Raw genomic sequence first — 22,754 nt, 5'->3', positions numbered from 1 at the left:
GAGGAGGGTCAGAGGGAGAAGCAGACTCCCCGCTGAGCAGGGAGCCCGATGCGGGACTCGATCCCGGGACTCAAGGATCATGACCTGAGCCGAAGGCAGTCGCTTAACTGACTGAGCCACCCAGGTGCCCCTCTTGGGAGTTTTTTGATTACTGATTCAGTTTTCTTGCTGGCAATCGGACTTTTCTAATTTTCTATTTCTTCCTTTTTCAGTTTTGGTAGGTTATATGTTTCTAGGAATTTATCCATATTTTCTAGGTTGTCCAGTGTTGGCATATAGTTTTTTGTAATATTCTTCTATAATTGCTTGTAGTTTTTGGTGTTTGTTATTTCTCCTCTCTCATTTGTGATTTTTGTTTATTTGGGTCTTTTCTATGTTTTTCTTGAAAGTCTGGCTAGAGGTGTATCAGTTTTATTGATTTTTTTTTCCCCCCAAAGAACCAGCTCCCAGTGTCATTGATCTGTTCTATTGGGGTGTTTTTTTGTTTGTTTGTTTGTTTCTATTGCATTTATTTCTGCTCTAATCTTTATTATTTCCTTACTTCTGCTGGTTTTAGGGTTTTTTGTTCTTTTTCTAATTCCATTAGGTATAAGCTTATGTTTACTTGAGATTTTTCTTGCTTCTTGAGGTAGGCCGGTATTGCTATAGGCCCTCTTAAAACCGCTTTTACTGCATCCCAAAGGTTTTTAAACTCTTGTGTGTTTCATATTCATTTGTTTCCATGTACTTTTTTCTGTCTTCTTTGATTTCCTGGTAGACCCACTCATTGTTTAGTAGCATGTTATTTAACCTCCATGTATTTGTGGTTTTTTGAGATTTTCCTTGTGGTTGACTTCTAGTTTCATAGTGTTGTCGTCATAAAAGTTGCATGGTATGACTTTGATTTTTTTTTTAATTTGTTGAGGCTTGTTTTGTGGCCTAATATGTGATCTACTCTGGAGAATGTTCCATGTGCACTTGAGAAGAATGTGTATCCTGTTGTTTTAGGATGGAATGTTCTGACTTAAATCCTTCTGGTCCAGTGTGTTATTCAAAGCCATTGTGTCCTTGTTGGTTTTCTGTTTAGATGATTTGTCCATTGATGTAAGTGGGATGTTAAAGTCCGCTACTATTATATTATTATTGATTATTTCCTTTATATTTCTTAACTATTTTATGTATTGGCGTGCTCCCATGTGGGTGTATAAATATTTATTATTGTTATAACTTGCTGGATTATCCCCTTTATTATTATATAGTGTCCTTCTTAGTCTCTTGTTACAACCTTTGTTTTAAAGTTTATTTTTTCTAATAAAAGTATTGCTACACTGGCTTTCTTTTGACATCTATTTGCATCATAAATGTTTCTCCACCCCCTCACTTTCAATCTGCAGGGATCTTTAGGTCTAAAGTGTAAGCTGCTCTTGTAAGCAGCATATGGATGGGTCTTGTTTTTCTGTCCATCTGTTACCCTACGTCTTTTGATTGGAGCATTTAGTCCATTTGCATTCGGAGTAGTTATTGATAGATATGTATTTAGTCCTATTTTATTACTTACTTTGTGCTTGTTTCTGAAGATTTTCTCTTATCCTTTCTTATCTTTTCTCTTTCATGGTTTGCTGGTTTTCTTTAGTGATAGATTTGGATTTCTTTCTCTTTATTCTTTGCATATTTATTAGTGGTTTTGATTTGTGGTTACCATTACATTTGTATATAACATCTTCTGCATATAGCAGTCTATATTAAGTTGATGGTTGTTCAAGTTTGAACCCATTCTTTATTCCTCTCCTCCCTGCATTTTAGGTTTATGGTGTCATATTTTACATCCTTTTATTTTGTGAATCCCTTGACTGATTTTTTACAGGAATATTCATTTTACTGGGTTTGTGATCCCTACCTTTGTCCTGTCACTTTTGGTCTCTTCTTTCCACTCAGAGACCTCTCTAATATCTCCTGCAGGGCTCGTTTAGTGGTCATGAGCTCCTTTAGTTTTTATTTGGGAAACTCTTTATTTCTTCTTCTATTGTGAATGATAGCCCTGCTGGAAAGAGTACTTTTGGCTGCATATTTTTCCCATTCAGCACTTTGCATATAACATGACACTCCTTTCTGGCTTGGAAAGTTTCTGCTGAAAAATTCACTGATGGCTTTATGGTATTTCCTTTGTGTGTAACTGTCTTTTTGTTTGTTTGTCGTGCTGCTTTTAATATTTTTTCTTTATCATATTTTCCCATTTTAATTGTATGTGTCTTGGTGTGGATCTACTTTTGTTGATTTTTGTTGGGGTTTCTTTGTGCATCCTGGATCTGGATATTTATTTCCTTCTCCTAATTTGGGAACTTTTCAGCTGTTTTTTGAAATAAATTCTTTGCCCCCTTTCCTCTACTCTTTTTCTGGTACTCCTATAATATGAATTTACTATGTTGCATGGGGACGCTGAAGTTCCCTAAGTATATTCTCATTTTGTATAATTCTTTTTTCTCTCTTTTGTTCAGTCTGATTATTTCCCATTAGTTTGTCCATTAGGCTGTTAGTTTGGGCTGTTAGTTTGTTCCTCTGCTTCTTCCAGCCTGCTGTTCATTCCATCAAGCATGTTTCTCATTTCATTTATTGAGCCCTTTATTTCTGCTATGTTATTCCTTATCTCTGTGTTAATGGTCTCATTGATGTGCTCCACTCTTTTCTCAAGTCCAGTGATTATACATATAATCATTGCTTTAAATTCTCCATCACATATGTTACTTATATCTGTTTCATTTCGATCTCTGGCCATGGCCTTGTCCTGTTCTTTCATTTGGGACAGATTCCTCTGTCTTCTCATTTTGTCTAAGTCTCTGTATCTGTTTCTGTGTGTTAGGAAAGTCAACTACATCTCATGTTTTTGAGGGCAGTGGCTTTTATAAAAATTATTTATTTAAATTCAATTTAATTAACATATACTGTATTATTAGTTTCAGAGGTAGAATTAAGTAATTCATCAGTTGTATACAACACCCAGTGCTCATTACTTCAAGTGCCCTTCTTAATGCCCATCATGCAGTTACCCCATCCCCCCACCCACTTACCCTCAGTTTGTTCCCTATATTAAGAGTCTCTTGTGGTTTGCTTCCCTGTTTTTTCTCTTATTTTATTTTCCCTTCGCTTTCCCTATGTTCATCTATTTAGTTTCTTAAATTCCACATATGAATGAACTCATATGGTATTTGTCTTTGTCTGACTGACTTATTTCACATAGCATAATATCCTCCAATTCCATCCACGTCATTGGAAATGGCAAGATTTCATTCTTTTTGATGGCTGAATAATATTCTGTTGTCTATATATACTACATCTTCTTTATCCATTCATCTGTCGTTGGACATTTGGGCTCTTCCCATGCTTTGGCAACTGTAGACATTGCTGCTATAAACAGGGTATATGTACCCTTCGAATCAATATGTTTGTGTCCTTTGGATAAATACCTAGTAGTGCAGTTGCTGGATTGTAGGGTAGCTCTCTTTTTAACTTTTTGAGGAACCTCCGTACTGTTTCCCAGAGTGGCTGTACCAGTTTGCATTCCCACCAACAGTGTAAGAGGGTTCCCCTTTCTGCACATCGTTGCCAATATCTGTTTCTGTTGTTTCCTGAGTTGTTAATTTTACCCATTCTGACTGGTGTGAGGTGGTATCTCATTGTGGTTTTGATTTGTATTTCCCTGATGGGGGGCAGTGGTTTTATGAATAAGAGATTCTATAGTGCCCTGCAGTGTAGTGTCTCCTCTTCCCCAGGGCCTGGCACCTCCGGGAGTGTCTCCAGTTTGTGCTACATGTGCCTGCTATTGTGTTGTCCTGGCTGCTTTATCCTTCATGGCAGTCATCTACTACAGATGCTCTTTGCCTCTTGTGGGCAGTGTTTGGGCCCTGACCTGAATGTGGTGCATTTTAACTAGATGTGGTGTGGTGTGCTTGTGAAATGATACCTTTCACCACCACCACTCGAACCAAGTGTGGGGAGACATCATATTGGCAGGGGGTTTGAGCCAGTATTGTGAGGGAGGGGGCCCATGTGCTGGGACTGAGGAATGAGTGACTGGAAAAGGCAATTCCACCACAGCACAGGGCATGGGGCAGGGCTTGGTATAAGCAAGTTTGGTAGCAAGTGTGGGTGCGAGGTTGTTTTCTGTGGGCAGCTCTATTTATACTGATGAGCATTAGAGCTAAATGGTACCTGCCAGTTCATTTTTTCCCCAGAGGTCTCTCTCTGTGAATACCCTCTCCCTGGGACACTCTTGGAGATGAGCAACTAACCTCCCTACTGTGTGTCCCAGGCACTTTTCAGATTGCTGTATGTCCACAGACTGTTTACCCAGCCTTCTCTCCAAGTGCATCCCCAGTGTCCTACAAGCTCTCCCAAAACCACGCATACTGACCTCTACAACTCCAGGCTTTAAGCCTCCTTGGTTGCAAGAACGCAAGAAATTGAGGCCCTCTAGCTTTCCAGACCAATCCTATGAGGATTCATTTCCTGTGTACTCCCCTGTACTTTAGTCTCTCTTTCCCACTTGTCTGGGACTGTGACTTCCTCCCCACTGCATTGGCTATGATCCATTTCTCTCCCAAGTGAAGACACTCCGCACTTCCTACTGTCTTTGATGTGTCCTCTGTCCTCTTCTCTACCCTTAATTGTGGAGCTTTTTCTGCCATTCTTCAGGTTGATTTCTGGGTTATTTAGGATGATTTAATAGGTATCTATTTGCATTAGTGGGAGCAGGTGAACCTAGGATCCTCCTATTCTGCTGCCATCTTCCTTCCTTATTATAAGTCTCTATATGTGTATGTAAAATGAAGGTATTATTTCCCCCATTTCATTATGCGAATAATTTAAAACAGTTTTCAACAATTTACCAAACATAAAATACTTTAAAACATATAATCAGAGCCAGGGAAATAGAAATATTATTTAAGTAAGATACCAGTTGGTGGGAGGAAGAACATTGCAGATTACTAAGAAGCTATTGCAAAGGCCACATTTTGAGATACCACATTTGTATCATCTGGGAACAAAGTCTTGTGATAGATTCATACTTGCTTAAAGGCCAAGAAGTACCACTTCATTTTTGGACAGTTCTCTGTAAAGAATGTCACTTCTTAGTTGGGCTTTATTTCATAGTATGACAATTGATATTTTGAGATTTCCCTTTTTAAGAGGACTTAGATTACCTATGATCTGAGGTAGAATTCCATTTTTTTAGGCTTATTTATTTTGAGAGAGAGCGCACATGCACGTGAGAGCACGCATCAGGGGAGGGGCAGAGGCAGAGGGAGAGAGAATCTTAAGCAGGCTCTGTGCTCAGCAAGAAGCCAGACGCAGGGCTGGATCTCACCACCCTGAGATCATGACGTGAGCTGAAATCTAGAGTAAGATGCTTAACCAGCTGAACCACCCAGGCGCCCCAAAATTCCATTTGTTTTAAAAACAATACAGATATACTGGAATAGTTAGTATGTTTGATACCCTATTGTGAAACATAGTAATTTAAAATACTTGCTTCTTCCTGTTTCACAAAGATGTTGCAATGACAAATGGAAATATGATATTGCAAATACAAATAGTATTTTGTTTTTCAAAATGGTTTACCAGTTGTTCTAGTGCCTTTTTTGAATATCATTTTTGTCCTTACTAAATTTTGATGCCATCTTTCCTAATTTTTTTTTTTTTTGTATACACAGTCTATTTTGAGGGACCATTTATTTTCTAATGATAGGAGTGGTTTTAGTATTTGTAGTCCTTTATCATTGTTCTTCCTTTTAAAATCTTTTTGGCTTTTCTTAGTTCTACTCATTTTTAAGTTTTTAAAAATGTGTGTGCAATATTAATGTGAAGAGATGTATATTATATTGCAATATAATTGTAATAAGATGTCACAAGTCAAAAAATAGAGAATAGGAATTATTTGGCATGGGAATCTGTAGTTACAAAAATCTGAAACTTTATAATTCAACAGTTTAAGGTGGTGTAACACCTTGTTCAGTGTATTTTTAGTAGTAATTATGTTATTATTAGTAATTTTTTTTCATTGCAAGCGCTGCATTTCTTTAATAAGGTCTTTCTCTATATACAGTAGCCCCCCCTCAGCCATGGGACATACATTCCAAGACCTCAGTGAATGCCTAAAACCATGGATAGTACCAAAACCTATATGTACTGTTTTTTCCATTCATATATACCTATGGTAAAGTTTAATGTACAAATTAGGCACAGTAAGAGATTAAAAATAATAACTAATAAAAAAATAGAACAGTTATACCAAAGATAATAAAAGTTATGTGAGTGTGGTGTCTCTGTCTCTCAAAATGTTATATTGTACTATATTCACCCTTCTTGTGATGATGTGAAATGATAAGATGCCTACATGATGAGATGAAGTTAGGTGAATGATGTAGGCATTATTATGTAACATTAGGCTACTATCGACCTTCTGCCCATAATGTCAAAAGGAGGATTCATCTGCTTCCACACCACAGGTAATTGAAACTGCAGATAAGGAGTGGCTATTATACCTAGCAACTCATAGAGGAAACATCTCTTTTTCAACTTAACCCTTGGTATTTCTTACTTTTTCAATTTTTTATTTCATGATGACATACAGAGTAGTTAACAATATTTCATAGAAATTGGTATATTGACTGGTGTAGACTTTTCACAATCATTTAACGTTGTTGTAGTACATGTTTTTCAATAGCTTTTAAGTGATTTCAAAAATATTTAATAGAATAAATGTTAGAGATAAATAATGAACTGACTCAGACATTGAAGCTCTTAAGTGGCTATAGTTTTATGTGACTTATAGAGAAATTTGTCTTTGAAAACTTGAGGGTTGTTTCTAAACATTTATTAGTTTGGGAAAATGATTGAGAGAGCATGACATCAGTCCTGGCTTTGGCATCTTGAGTCTGACATTAGGTGTTCTACTTAAACCTTCCTGTTATCTGTGAATAATGTGCAAATTTATTTGTTAGTTTAAAATGGCAATCTTTTTATTATATTCTGTTCACATTATTCATAGTTTAAAAAAAGAATATGGGCTTATATTTTTATCTATTATTAAATATTCCATAAACTTTTTAACACCATTTAGTTAATAAACCATGCTTTGAAAGAACTAATGGAAGTAGAAGAAGTGAGTGAAAATGTATTACAAGTTCACCTAAATGGTAAGTATGTCATCATTTTGCCATTGGAAATGATATAAGCCATAGAAGCTTTTTAAAATATAAAGTTTAATTTACTGGTATGTTTTAAAGGTGGGTAATAGTTGTAATTTAAGAACTTGATCCATGTTTAATTAACAACTTTTACTTTAATATACACAATATTTTTAGAAATTAAAAAAAATAATAATAAATGAGGTATGTAACGACTCTTGGTTTTTTGTCTTTCTTTTCTTTTTTTTAAATAAAAGAACCCCAAGGAAGATAGTTCTTTGAGTCTACCAAATGTCTTCATTGCTGAGTTTCAAAAAGGAAGTAATGTTATAACAGACTTTTGACTTTTTTCTTTCTAGTTACATTTAAAAACCATTAGAAAGCTTACTTGACTGCAAAATAATCTGCACTGTATCAAATATTTCATTTTAATTAAATACTTTTAAATGGGCTTTATTTCAGGACTACTGCAGATCAATGATAAAATTGCCCTAAAGGAAATCACAAGGCAGTTAAATCTGGAAAATGTAGTTGGAGATAAAGTTTTTGTAAGTAACATTTATGTTCTTCTATTAAACAGGGTTTAACGTTTATATGCCATATTTTCCTAATTTTGGAAGGCTAGGGAGGGTTCAGAGATTCTAAATTGAAATGTGAAAGATTCTTATAAAAAAGTATAATGTACTAGGATGCATTTATTCATCATATCTTTATGTTAAGACTTTTTTGAAGTAGATGATACTAACTATAAAATAGCCAAGAAATCCATGTTTATGTAGATATTATCTGAGTTTATCTGTGAGATAAATACTTTGGTTCCCTATCTTTGGAGATAGTTTAATATATTTTTTAAAGTACTACACTCACCCTATTTTTAGTCTTCTGAGACTTGGGTAGCTGGGAGTAATGGAAAATGTGCTGAATTTAAAGCTACAAAAGGTGGATTTGAGTCTTGTCTTAAAACCATTTCCTACTTGATAATCATGGCTAATGAGTATTTCAGAAGTTCAAATTTCTCATCTGTGTTAAATGTGCATTATCTTTATTATACTTCACAGATTTAGTCTAAAGACAAAAGGAAGCATTAAACATAATTTAAGTTTAAAAAATGCTGGATTGGTAATGTACTATACAAATGTCAGTTGTCTCTTATTAAATGTTTTCAGAAACTTAATTCATATCTCATTATTGTAACAGCTTGGAACCGTAGGATAGTGAAATCAGTAATGTAAATGAAACTGATTAGAAATGTTCTGGACCTTTCATTAAACTTTTTACCCTATCACTTGATTTAAAGGGTTGAAAAGAAATATGATTAATTTACAGCTACTTTATTTTTCATAATGAAATGACTTAACCTCATATTGCTTATTCAGTTGAAGTCAGAGTTGTGTACATCCCACGTTCATTTTCTGCTCACTAGTGGTCATATAGTGTTATGACTCTACAGTGTCTACTCCGTTCTGCAATGACACAGCCATTGTTGTGTAAGCCTCTTAGCATTTAGTAATTTCATTCTTTAGTAATTACCTATAAAAAGGTAAACCAGTCATGTGTTACCCTTCCACACTGTCTGCAGGTTCAAAATGACCCTTCTGTAAGTCTGACATTCTTCCTCCTCTTTAGAATGTAATGTTGAATACAGTGGCTTGCTTGACCAAGGAGATTTACTATTATGTAGACTCAATTTGGCTTTTGGTTTGCAACTGGTGTAGACTGGGGTTTCTAACTTTCCTAATTGGACCTATTCTTATTGGATTCATAGGAAATCATAAAAGGCACAATTGTTTATTATTCTAGTCATTACTGTTATCTTAATCATCACATATAGTGATTATTAGTTTAACTTCTACATTATATAGATAAGTCACCTGAGGCTCAGAGAGCATAATTAGCTTGCCTCATTTTCTTTGAAGGTCATAAAATGGATATTAGGATATTAAGAATCTAAGTCACTTAACCCAGAGCCTTTCTCTTTTGATATACTTATAGCAAATTTGTATATTCCTATACATATATACATATATGTATTTATATATAAATATACATGTATATTAATTAAGGATATTCTTCTAATACATGCATATGTATTTATATAATTACATACAGTAAAGGTCAGGTGTAACTGTCTTTAAAAAAAAAAGCAAAAGACAAGCAACCTTTGAATAACTGACCACTGATTCACCCACAGATTGCCTCTGAGCTTTTGTTTATATTATGGTAAATGCCTCTTGCCCTAACTACCTTGAAAATAATGTTGATTTGACAACATACAGTTATTATAAAATATGTGGAAGTTCTTAAAAACCTATTAGGCTATTTTATATCAGTTCTCTCAATTGGGAAATAAACAAGTGGGTTCTTTTGTCCTGTACATCTTCACAAATTTAAAGTTGGCTATTTCTTTAAATTAAAAAATCTAAATGAAGTAAAAATTAATGACTTAAATGAAAAAAATACTTTAACAGAGCCCTTATCCACAAGTTGGAACATCTGGATAATGCATCTGCTACTCTGTTAATTTCCATATAGAATATTTAAGTTGTATCCAAAAATGTTTTGGCTGTGTTCCAAGTAAACATAGCCAAATTTGATATGATGTATACAAATTCTGTAGTGTGCTCTTGAATAGGGAAAAACTATTGTAGTATGTAATAATTGAGGCAAATTTCTTCTCCCATTTCCTTTAGGATCTCACTTAAGTTCGTGCTCATTTTTTTTTAATAGTATGTTTTATTTTTTTGTTGTTGGTATTTAAATTTAGTTAACATATAGTGTAATACTGGTTTCAGGAGTAGAATTTAGTGATTCATCACTTATATATAACACCCAGTGCTCCTTAATACCCATCACCCATTTAGTCCATCCCCTGCCCACCCTCCCCTCCATTAACCCTCATGTTGTTCCCTGTTGTTAAGAGTCTCTTATGGTTTGCCTCCCCCCTCTTTTTCCCCTTTCCCTGTGTTCATTTGTTTTATTTCTTAAATGTCACTTACGAGTGAAATCATATGGTCATTTTTTTAGTGGTACAAATTAATCTGAGACTTGAAAGAGCTTAATCTATTTGAAGATACAAAGTGCAATGATTTCTGGTTCTCTGTGTTTAGAATACAGCAAGTCTTAAAAACTACCTTTAAATTAAAGTTAACATCTTTACAGACTTTATCCAGAAAATAAAAAATTTTGAGCATGACAGGGTAATGCCATTTTCAATACTATGACATCTCTCCTTTTATATTTAAGTTTTTAATGGTGCACATGAAGTATCTAGCTCAGAATCTGGCCACTGACTAGGAAAAAGTAGATACATAGTGTCTATATAGTGTCTAAGAATCAGATAGTCCTCTTTTATTCTTTATTTCATTAAACTTTTAGCTATGGTGTCTTTTTTGTTATTCAGGGGAGTTTTGCTGAAAACCTTTCATTTCTTCTGGAAGCTTTAAAAAAAGGTAAATATTAACATAATTAATACCACCAAAAGGTATCTTTTAGCTTTATTTTTCCCCTGATTATAAAGGTGTTACATATTTTTACAAAAAACAAAAATGTAAAAAACCGTAATAAAGTGATCACTGTAATCCCACAACTGTTACAGTGACTATCCCAATTATTATTATTTTTTTAAGAAGTCTCCACGTCGAAAGTGGGGCTTGAACTCATGACCCTGAGATCAAGACTGAGCCGAGATCAAAAGTCGGACACGTGACTGAGCTGCTCACGCAGCCACCCCATGATGATGCCGGTTAACATTTGGTTTCATGTCTTTATTCACCTGCAGTGTATCACTGATGCAGATGGACATAATTTTTTATAAGAATAAAATGATTTTCTATATTGTATAATGTATATCTTGTTCACTTATGTAACAGGATGTAGTGAGCACCTATGTCAGTAAATAGTGAGCTACACCATCATTTTTATGGTTCTCATATATTCTATTTTATAAATTAACTATACTTAAAATGTAATAAATCAGAAGTTACTAATCACCAGTTACGAATTTTGATTTCTAACTTTGTATAATTAGGAAGAAATGCTTAGGTGATTATTTAGATATTTCCTAGGGTAAATTTTAATGAGTAGAATTCTGGATTAAACAGTACCACATTTAAAAGAAAAATTATAGGGGTGCCTGGGGTGGCTTATTCTGTTAAGCTTCTGCCTTTGGCTCAAGTCATAATCCCAGGGTCCTGGATTCGAGCCCTACATTGGGCTCCCTACTCAGCAGGGAGCCTGCTTCTCCCTCTCCCTTTGCCTGCTGCTCCATCTGCTTGTGCTCTGTCAAATAAATAAATAATATCTTTAAATAAAAATAATTTAAAAAATAATACTTATAGGGGCACCTGGGTGGCTCAGTTGTTAAGTGTCTGCCTTCGGCTCAGGTTATGATCCCAGGAACCTGGGATTGAGTCCCGGGAAGGCTCCTTGCTCAGCAGGGAGTCTGCTTCTTCCTATCCCTCTGCCCCTCCCCTTGCTCATGCTCTCTCTGTCTCTCTCTCTCAAATAAATAAATAAATCTTAGGAAGGAAGGAAGGGGACAAAGGGGAAAAGAAAGAAAGGGGGAAAGGGAAAAAAGGAAGAATAGAACCAAACTACCCTAGAAGTTCAATTTCAAATCTAAACATATTTAAGAGTACCTTTTCAACTTTCATTCACAATTATTAATTTTCATGTCTGCCTAAGAGAAAAAAATACATCTCTTAGTTTGATATGCATTATTCTGCTATTTATGCTCATCACTTCATATTTTTATTAAACACTGATATTTCTTGGTTTATGTATTTCTTGTTGACTCTTTGCCTTATTTTGGTGGTGTTTATCCCATACTCATTTATGGGAATTCTTTTTGAACTTCTGTGCTGAAAAGAAATTTTAAATTTTTTGTATCATCAGTATTTTTCTCCAGATTTTGAAGGCATTGACTTCTGTTTTCATCTAATACATATATTTCATAATTTGGCGGGAGTTTATTTTGATAAGGTGTAAAGTGGAGAATTAATCTTGTATAAGCCACTTTTCCCCATTGATTTATAATGGTATATTTTATCAAATACTACATTTCTTTTTTTTTAAGGTTTTATTTATTTGTCAGAGGGAGAAAGACTGCACAAGCAGGGTGAGCAGCGGGCAGAGGGAGAAGCAGGCTCCCCACTGAGCAAGGAGCCCGATGCAGGACTCCAACCCTGGGCCCTGGGGTCATGACCTGAGCTGAAGGCAGACGCTTAACCAACTGAGCAACCCAGGCATCCCTCAAATGCTACATTTCTATATTATATAGTTCTGTTTATAGACTCTTTGAGTAGTCCTTGTGGTTTTCATGACCTATAGGTTACTGTATGTTTTGTTATCTGTTAAGTGTCCCCTTATCAGATTTTCTTTTAACTTGTTTATGTGAATATAAAGCCTTAAACCTTAAGGTAATAGTGATTCTTTTGCCCTTATAGTTTCTCCCGTTGTAATGAGAAAAATGAATTCACAGAGTCATGTTGAACTTTCCCCTGTTGTTGAAATATTAAAACTTTGTTGGGGTGCCTTAAAAAAAAACTGTGGTTAGAAGGAGTTAAAAGTGGCTTTGGTTGAATTTCCTAGTTTAATGATTATTTATAAAAAATTATAAATACTTGGGAAGATAGTTTGCATTTCTGCTAACTAAACAAGTCTCTTTTGAAGCAAAAGTTTTGTTCATAAGTTAGTGACTCCCTGTATTATTAATCCCAAAGTGTTTTGGTCTATTTAGGTGTTAAGAGATCCTTGTCAACTTTATGATGACAGAAGATTGTATTTACATACTTTTAAAAACAACAGTCTTGTCATTTAAATAATGTTCTTAATTTTTCATCAGTAAACTACTAGAGTCACGTAATTAAACTGTGAACTACTTGAGGGCCGTAAGGGCTATCTTGTCCTGTGAATAATTTTTTTGTTGTTGAATAAATGTATAGGCATTGCTAAGTATCCTATGCAAAGTAGGTTTTCAATATATGTTTGTTGAATTGAGTTTTAACAACTAAAGTGTAGTAAATAATTTGGAAACTTAAGAAAGGTTGGTATAGTTGCTTCTTAATATATAAAACTCTTATTTTATCTTAGGTGACCGGTCTAGTAGTTGCCCAGTGATCTTCATATTAGATGAATTTGATCTTTTTGCTCATCATAAAAACCAAACACTCCTCTATAATCTGTTTGACATTTCTCAGTCTGCACAGACTCCACTAGCAGTTATTGGTCTTACATGTAGATTGGTAAGTTTTTCTTTCTATTAAAAAATTGATTATTATATCAATTAAAATTGATTAATTGATTAAAATTAAATTTATTTAATTAGAAAATTAAAGCTTAATACTGATATCATCACTTATGTAGGTTATTATATCAGGCAATTTTTCAAATGTGTTTCACTAGTGCCTGTTGCATTTATCCTACTTTTTTTTTTTAATTTTATTTTATTATGTTAATCACCATACATTACATTAGTTTTTGATGTAGTGTTCCATGATTCATTGTTTGTATATAACACCCAGTGTTCCATGCAGTATGTGCCCTACTTAATATCCATCACTGGGCTAACCTATCCCCCCACTTCCCTCCCCTCTAAAACCTTCAGTTTGTTTCTCAGAGTCCATAGTCTCTCATGGTGCATCTCCCCCTCCAATTTCCACCCCCCTTCATTTTTCCTTCCTACTATCTTCTTTTTATATATATATATATATATATAGTGTTATTTGTTTCAGAGGTACAGGTCTTAGACAATTCGCAGCCTGCACCATAGCACATACTCTCCCCAGTGTCCATCACCCAGCCACCCCATTTATCCCATCCCCCACCACTCCAGCAGCCCTCCGTTTGTTTCCTGAGAGTAAGAATTCCTCATATCAGTGAGATCATATGATACTTGTCCTTCTCTCTGATTGACTTATTTTCTTAGCGTAATACCCTCTAGTTCTGTCCACGTCATTGCAAATGGCAAGAGTTCATTTTTTTGATGGCTGCATAATATTCCATTGTATATATATACCACATCTTCTTTATCCATTCATCTATTGATGGACGTCTTGGCTCTTTCCATAGTTTGGCTGTTGTGGACATTGCTGCTATAAACATTGGGGTGCACGTACCCCTTCAGATCTCTACATTTGTATCTTTGGGGTAAATACCCAGTAGTGCAATTGCTGGGTTGTACGGTAGCTCTATTTTCAACTTTTTGAGGAACCTCCATACTGTTTTCCAGAGTTGGCTGCACCAGCTTGCATTCCCACCAACAGTGTAGGAGGGTTCCCCTTTCTCCGCATCCTCGCCAACATCTGTCGTTTCCTAACTTGTTAATTTTACCCATTCTGACTGGTGTGAGGTGGTATCTCATTGAGGTTTTGATTTGGATTTCCCTGATGCCGAGTGATGTTGAGCACATTTTCATGTGTCTGTTAGCCATTTGGATATCTTCTTTGGAAAAATGTCTGTTCATGTCTTCTGCCCATTTCTTGACTGGATTCTTTGTTCTTCAGGTGTTGAGTTTGATAAGTTCTTTATAGATTTTGGATACTAGCCCTTTATCTGATATGTCATTTGCAAATATCTTCTCCCATTCTGTCAGTTGTCTTGGTTTTGTTGACTGTTTCCTTTGCTGTGCAGGAGCTTTTTATTTTGATGAAGTCCCAATAGTTCATTTTTGCCCTTGCTTCCCTTGCCTTTGGCGATGTTTCTAGGAAGAAGTTGCTGCGGCTGAGGTTGAAGAGGTTGCTGCCTTTGTTCTCCTCTAGGATTTTGATGGACTCCTGTCTCACATTTAGGTCTTTCATCCATTTTGAGTCTATTTTTGTGTGTGGTGTAAGGAAATGGTCCAGTTTCATTCTTCTGCATGTGGCTGTCCAATTTTCCCAACACCATTTGTGAGGAGACTGTCTTTTTTCCATTGGACATTCTTTCCTGCTTTGTTGGAGATGAGTTGAGGGTCCATTTCTGGGCTCTCTATTCTGTTCCATTGATCTATGTGTCTGTTTTTGTGCCAGTACCATACTGTCTTGATGATTACAGCTTTGTAATAGGGCTTGAAGTCCGGAATTGTGATGCCACCAGCTTTGCTTTTCTTTTTCAACATTGCTCTGGCTATTCAGGGTCTTTTCTGGTTCCATACAAATTTTAGGATTATTTGCTCCATTTCTTTGAAAAAAGTGGATGGTATTTTGATAGGGATTGCATTAAATGTGTAGATTGCTCTAGGTAGCATTGACATCTTCACAATATTTGTTCTTGAATCCATGAGCATGGAACTTTTTTCCATTTCTTTTTGTCTTCCTCAATTTCTTCCATGAGTATTTTATAGTTTTCTGAGTACAGATTCTTTGCCTCTTTGGTTAGATTTATTCCTAGGTATCTTACGGTTTTGGGTGCAATTGTAAATGGGATCGACTCCTAAATTTCTCTTCTGTCTTATTGTTGGTGTATAGAAATGCAACTGATTTCTGTACTTGATGTTATATCCTGCCACTTGACTGAATTCCTATATGAGTTCTAGCAGTTTTGGGGTGGAGTCTTTGGGGTTTTCCACATAAAGTATCATATCATCTGCAAGGAATGAGAGTTTGACTTCTTTGCCAATTCGGATGCCTTTTATTTCTTTTTGTTGTCTAACTGCTGTGGTTAGGAATTCTAGTACTATGTTGAAGAACAGTGGTGATAGTGGACATCTTTGCCGTGTTCCTGACCTTGGGGGAAAAGCTCTCAGTTTTTCCCCATTAAGAATGATATTCGCTATGGGTTTTTCATATATGGCTTTTATGATATTGAGGTATGTACCCTCTGTCCCTACACTCTGAAGAGTTTTAATCAAGAAAGGATGCTCTACTTTGTCAGATGCTTTTTCTGCATCTATTGAGAGGATCATATGGTTCTTGTTCTTTCTTTTATTAATGTATTGTATCACATTAATTGATTTGCGGATGTTGAACCAACATTGCAGCCCAGGAATAAATCCCGCTTGGTCGTGGTGAATAATTCTTTTAATGTACTGTTGGATCCTATTGACTAGTATTTTGGTGAGAATTTTTGCATCCATGTTCATCGGGGATATTGGTTTGTAATTCTCCTTTTTGATGGGGTCTTTATCTGATTTTGGGATCAAGGTAATGCTGGCCTCATAAAATGAGTTTGGAAGTTTTCCTTCCATTTCTGTTTTTTGGAACAGTTTCAGAAGAATAGGGATGAATTCTTCTTTAAATGTTTGGTAGAATTCCCCTTGGAAGCCATCTGGCCCTGAGCTCTTGTTTGTTGGGAGATTTTTGATTACTGCTTCAATTTCCTTAGTGGTTATGGGTCTGTTCAGGTTTTCTATTTCTTCCTGGTTCAGTTTTGGTGGTTTATACATCTCTAGGAATGCATCCATTTCTTCCAGATTATCTAATTTGCTGGCCTATAGTTGCTCATAATATGTTCTTGTAATTGTTTTTATTTCTTTCGTGTTGGTTGTGATCTGTCCTCTTTCATTCATGATTTTATTTGGGTCTTTTTTTTCCCTTTTGATAAGTCTGGCCAGGGGTCTATCAGTCTTATTAATTCTTTCAAAGAACCAGCTCCTAGTTCCGTAGATCTGTTCTCCTGTTCTTTTGCTTTCTGTTTCATTGATTTCTGCTCTGATCTTTATTACTGCTCTTCTCCTGCTGTGTTTCGGCTTTATTTGCTGTTCTTTCTCCAGCTCCTTTAGGTGTAGGGTTAGGTTGTGTATTTGAGACCTTTCTTGTTTCTTGAAGGACCGCCTTGCAGCATCCCAAAGATTTTGAACAGTTGTGTTTTCATTTTCATTTGTTTCCATGAATTTTTTAAATTCTTTAATTTCCTGGTTGACCCATTAATTCTTTAGTAGGATGCTCTTTAGACTCCATCTATTTGAGTTCTTTGCGACTTTCCTCTTGTAATTGAGTTCTAGTTTCAAAGCATTGTGGTCCAAAAATAGGCAGGGAATGATCCCAGTCTTTTGGTGCCAGTTGAGACCTGATTCGTGACCTAGGATGTGATCTATTCTGGAGAATGTTCCATGGGCACTAGAGAAGAATGTGTATTCTCTTGCTTTGGGATGGAATGTTCTTAATATATCTGTGAAGTCCATTTATTCTAGTGTGTCATTTAAAGTCTTTATTTCCTTGTTGATCTTTTGCTTAGATGATCTGTCCATTTCAGTGAGGGGGGTGATAAAGTCCTCTACTATTATTGTATCGTTGTCGATGTGTTTCTTTGATTTTGTTATTAATTGGCTTACATAATTGGCTGCTCCCTTGTTAGGGGCATAGATATTTACAAATTGTTAGATCTTCTTTTTGGATAAACCCCTTAAGTAGGATATAGTATCCTTCCTCATCTCTTATTATAGTCTTTGGTTTAAAATCTAATTTGTCAGGGGCACCTGGGTGGCTCAGTTGTTAAGCGTCTGCCTTCTGCTCAGGTCATGGTCCCAGGGTCCTTGAATTGAGCCCCACATCGGGCTCCCTGCTTGCGCAGAAAGCCTGCTTCTCTCCCACTCCCCCTGCTTGTGTTCCCTCTTGTGCCGTGTCTCTCTCTGTCAAATAAGTAAAATCTTTAAAAAATAATAATAAAATAAAATCTAATTTGTCTGATATAAGGATTACCACCCCAGCTTTCTTTTGATTTCTGTTAACATGGTAAATGGTTTTCCACCCCCTCACTTTCAATCTGGAGGTGTCTATGGGTCTAAAATGAGTCTCTTGCAGACAGCATATTGAAGGGTCTTGTTTTTTTATCCAGTCTGATACCCTTTGTCTTTCGATTAGGGCATTTAGCCCATTTACATTCAGGGTAACTATTGAAAGATATGAATTTAGTGCCATTGTATTGCCTGTTAGGTGACTGTTACTGTATATTGTCTCTATTCTTTCTGGTCTATGTTACTTTTAGGCTCTCTGTCTTTGCTTAGAGGACCCCTTTCAATATTTCTTGTAGGGGTGGTTTGGTGTTTGCAAATTCTTTTAGTTTTTGTTTGTCCTGAAAGCTTTTTATCTCTCCTTCTACTTTCAATGACAGCCTAGCTGGATATAGTATTCTTGGCTGCATATTTTACTGCTCTGAATATATCATGCTAGTCCTTTCTGGCCTGCCAGGTCTCTGTGGCTAGGTCTGCTGTCAATCTAATATTTCTATCATTATAGGTTACAGACCTCTTGTCCCCAGCTGCTTTCATGATTTTCTCTTTTATTGTGAGACTTGTAAGTTTTACTATTAGATATTGAGGTGTTGACCAATTTTTATTGATTTTGAGGGGGTTCTCTGTGTCTCCTGGATTTTTATGTCTGTTTCCTTCCCCAAATTAGGGAATTTCTCTGCTATAATTTCCTCCAATATACCTTCTGCCCCTCTCTCTCTTTCTTCTTCTTCTGGGATCCCAATTATTCTAATATTGTTTCGTCTTGTGGTATCACTTCTCTCTCGAATTCTGCCCTCGTGATCCCATAGTTGTTCCTCTCTTTTTCTCAGCTTCTTTATGCTCCATCATTGGTCTTCTATATCACTAATTCTCTCTTCTGCCTCATTTATCCTAGCAGTTAGAGCCTCCATTTTTGATTGCACCTCATTAATAGCCTTTTTGATTTTGACTTCGTTAGATTTTAGTTTTTTCATTTCTACAGAAAGGGATTCTGTAGTATCTTCCAAGCTTTTTTCAAGCCCAGGTAGTATTTTTATAATCGTCACTCTCAACTCTAGTTCCGACATCTTACTAATGTCCGTATTGATTAGGTCCCTGGCAGTTGGTACTACTTCTTGTTCTTTTTTTTGAGATGAGTTTTTCCATCTTGTCATTTTGTCCAGAGGAGAATAGATGAATGATAGAACCACATGCTAACAGGGTAACAACAACCCCAGAAAAATATACACTAAACCAATCAGAAGAGACCCAAACCCGGTGGGAAAAGAAATGGAATAAAAGAGTGGGGGGGAAATGTGATCAGACTGGTGAATAGATCAGAGCCACACACTAGATTTTGGGCATATTTTGGTCTGTTAGAAGAAACTGTATCCCAAAATTTTAAAGGGAGAACAACTTATATGTATACAAAAAATAAGGTTAACTACAGTGAAGGGTTAGAAATCTATGATTCTAAAAAGGAAAATTTAAAAAGATTTTTATAAAAGGGATTGATAAGATGTTGGTTGAAAAAGGGAAAAAGACAAATGTGAAAACAATAGAAAAAGAAAAAATAAAGATAATTTTAAAAATTAACTTTGAAAGACTAAAGAATCATGGGGAAAAAAGCAATGAATTCTATGTTCTGTACTCCCCTAGTGCTGGAGTTCTGCTGTTCTCATTGATCAGTAAACTTGGTCTGGGCTGGCTGTTCTTGCTGATCTTCTGGGGGAGGGGCCTGTTGCAGTGATTCTCAAATGTCTTTGCCCGAGGTGGAATTGCCCTGTCCTTGCCAGGGGCAGGCCAAGTAATCTGCTCCGGTTTGCTCTCGGTAGCTTTTGTTCCCTGCAAGCTTTCCCTACAGCTCTGAAGGACGAGAGTGAAAATGGCGGCCTCCCAATCTCTGCCCAGGAGGAGCCAAGAGCTCGGGGCCCCACTCCTCAGTGAGCCCCCAGAGAAAAGCAGTCAGTCACTCCTGTCTCCCCGGTCTCTGGCCACCTCCATGCTCACCCGGCCTGTGACCCAGCGCCTCTGTCACTGGCACACGACCCCGTTTGGAGTCTCCAAACCCAGCAGATTCCTGCAGTGCGCTCCCATGCTGCTCCTCCTGGGGGAGGAAGGGGACTCTCCCCAGATGTGCCGCTTGTCAGGTCCCTGCTGAAGGAGTAGTGGCCCGACTGTGCCGCGGGTCATGGTTAATTGTAGCCCCTAGCTGAGAGCCCACTCCTAGGCCCCATCTCTGCAGCTGGCTTCCTGCTCAGGCACCCCCGGTCTTTCTGTGACCCTGAGGGTCCTGAGACCACACTGTCCCAACGAAGGTCCCCCCCCCACCCGCTTAGCCACTGGAGTGACGTCCCTTGGCGGAGCTGACTTCTAAAATTTCTGATTTTGTGCTCCGCTGCTCTGTCACTTGCTGGTAGCTGGCTGGCGGAGGCTCCCTCCCCACCCCAAGTCTGTCTTCCTGAATATCGCCTCGGATTCACTTCTCCGCACAGTCTCCCTTCCAGAAAGTGGTTGGTTTTCTGTTCGGAGAGTTGCTGCTATTCTTTTCTTCAATCTTCTGTTGAGTTTATAGGTGTTCAGAATGGTTTGATCCCTGTTTAGCTGAATTCCTGGGACCAGATGAAATTTAGGTCTCCTACTCCTTTGCCATCTTGCTTCACCTCTCCGCATTTATCCCACTTTTCAACTCAGATTGAAGAAAATAAGAAAACATTTATCATACATGCTCATAAACTAATAGCTCCCTCCCTCCAGTGGAATCACTGAATAAAAAAAATGTGATGTCAGATTATGCTAGTATAATATCTACATTAGCAAGTAAAGAGAAAATTAATTGCACCACTATTTTATTAAAATTGTTAATAGTTTCTACTTTTATATTTAAGATTGTTTCTTTTTTTTGAAAATGCTTAGAATTGAGTAAAAATGATAGTATCCCATCTTTGTAAGTATTCATCTCCAGAAATGGAAGGGATTACTTCTATCAAGCTGTCACAGTAGATAGTGGCTTCTTTGCTTCTTGGGGGTGATCTTAGAATGATTTTAACCATAGTCTCAATGTCACTATCACATTACTTTATGAAGACTTTCTACATGTTGAACCTTATATACTTGAGATGGCTACATAGGCCTTTTTTTGTTTATATTCTTTTACATCATAAATTTTCTTACTGAATTCAGGTAAAACTGGTATTTAAGAGTCATCTCTTCTCATACTGTGCCTGCCATGGGTCTGTTGTTTTCATTCTTCTTTTTCCTGTTTCATTCTTGGCAGGTTTGTGGTCAGACCCATTTACTTCTGTTCCTTTCCTACAGCTGTTTCCTTCTTAGAAAAGTGAAATGCTTTACTGAGTCATCTTTCAACAGTCTTCCTTCCAGTGTTGTTTTCCTGTGGAGTGTCTTTCTCTGTCCTCTTTCCCCAGTGCTTTAGAGTTTATGATATATGCCTTCATAATAAGTCTCCCTCATAGAACCTCTGCCTGGTTCTTCACATATCTTTATTCCTCTTTGTCAAAAGCAGCAGTCATACCACAGGAGTTCAGGAAGCATCTTCCTTCTTGCTAAAAAAAAATCTTTCTTTGGGTAGAAGTAGCAATGGCAGATGTTACTGACCCATTGAAGGACCAGATAAAGAATCAGCTGCTCTTTAGCAGTGTTATCATAGGCCTTTAAAAATTCTGTATGTATAATTCTCCCAACTATATTGTTCAAGTCTATTGTATGTCTGTGTTTATAGGGGAAAAGCAAAAGGATAGATGGATTAGTGACTTTACTAGCAAACAGCCTCTACTCTGTGGAAGTAGTTCTTTTTTTTTTTATTATTCCTTTTATTCCCACATTGCCAACTTCAGTCATTTCTGTCCACTAAAATATCTTTTACTTCCACCTTTCTTTCCATTCCCAAGTTCAAGCTCTTAATTAGTGCTGGCATAGAGTGTTGTTTGCACTACCTTTCAGCCACCTACCTACATGGGTGTTCTAGAACTGCTCATTAATAGAAAATTTATAATATTGCTGTTTCTGAACATAACTTCATTCTCTTTTCATTGTGCTTGCACTGTATTTTTCTTTGAGCTATAAAAACATCCCAGGTTTTTCATTCACTTTCTCCCTACTAACCCCAAGCTATTAATCTTTCCTGTCTTCTTTTCCAGACTACCCATGATCCCATTTTGATCACTTGAATTCTTTCCTCTATATGATTGGTTTCTTAACCTAGCTATTATGACAATCATCTGGGTAGATTTAAAAATCCATATTTTAGGTCCTCACCACAGCTTTTTTTTTTTTAAGTTCTTTTATAGAAAAATGACAATAAACTTGATTCCTAACTTCTGAAGGAAAAATAGCACAAATGCAAGTACTTTCTAAAATATCAGTGTAAAAAAGCCAAAAGACAGACTAACTTACCAGTGTCATGCTGTTTTCCTGCAAGTTTCCTCTCTTATAGTTTGTTCCTTCATTTCACCATGGCTTCAGCTTGAATTTATAGGTAGTTTAGTGAACTGAATTTTTCTCCATTACATATGCTACTTCTTGAGTCGTCGTTACATAAAACAATGAAGATGTTTAAATTTTCAGGAATGTAATAAGTCTTACTATATTTTGCTGTTTTTTTAAATCTGAATTCTTCACATATCTTTATTCCTCTTTGTCAATGTATGAAATTCCTTATTGAAATTCTTGGTGTTATTGTGGCAGAGAACTATTCAATAATAGAATTTTTTTGCAATTGTTGGTCTTGGAATGTTAAAGATTAACTGAGAATAGCATAGTAGGAAAAAGGCATGACATCACCAGTCCTACACATGCTTAGAAGGGGATTATTAAAAGTGGCTTGTATAACTGTAAGGATATCAAGGGAATGATTTGAGTTTTCGGAGGCTTGCATAAAATGCTTAATTGTATTTTATAGGGTAAGCATTGTTAATTAATAGTGGTAGTTCAGATATGTATACCTC

The 22,754-nt window shown here is 36.4% G+C and overlaps 1 protein-coding gene across 3 annotated transcripts in view; it reads left to right on the top strand.

The window, feature by feature from the left end:
- ORC4 (origin recognition complex subunit 4) overlaps nucleotides 1-22,754 on the top strand; it is a 93,584-nt gene that overhangs the window by 49,291 nt on the left and 21,539 nt on the right. For all 3 annotated transcript variants that reach the window (XM_044913281.1, XM_021702794.2, XM_021702793.2), the window contains 4 exons: nucleotides 7,097-7,172; nucleotides 7,626-7,711; nucleotides 10,564-10,612; nucleotides 13,254-13,405. In XM_044913281.1, coding sequence (XP_044769216.1) covers nucleotides 7,097-7,172; nucleotides 7,626-7,711; nucleotides 10,564-10,612; nucleotides 13,254-13,405 — 363 coding nt within the window. The remainder of the gene's footprint in view (nucleotides 1-7,096; nucleotides 7,173-7,625; nucleotides 7,712-10,563; nucleotides 10,613-13,253; nucleotides 13,406-22,754) is intronic.

Source organism: Neomonachus schauinslandi, chromosome 3, assembly GCF_002201575.2.
Source record: "Neomonachus schauinslandi chromosome 3, ASM220157v2, whole genome shotgun sequence".
Classification (NCBI taxonomy): domain Eukaryota; kingdom Metazoa; phylum Chordata; class Mammalia; order Carnivora; family Phocidae; genus Neomonachus; species Neomonachus schauinslandi.
The sequence above is the reverse complement of the archived record's forward strand: the minus strand, read 5'-3'. Positions and strand labels throughout refer to the sequence as shown.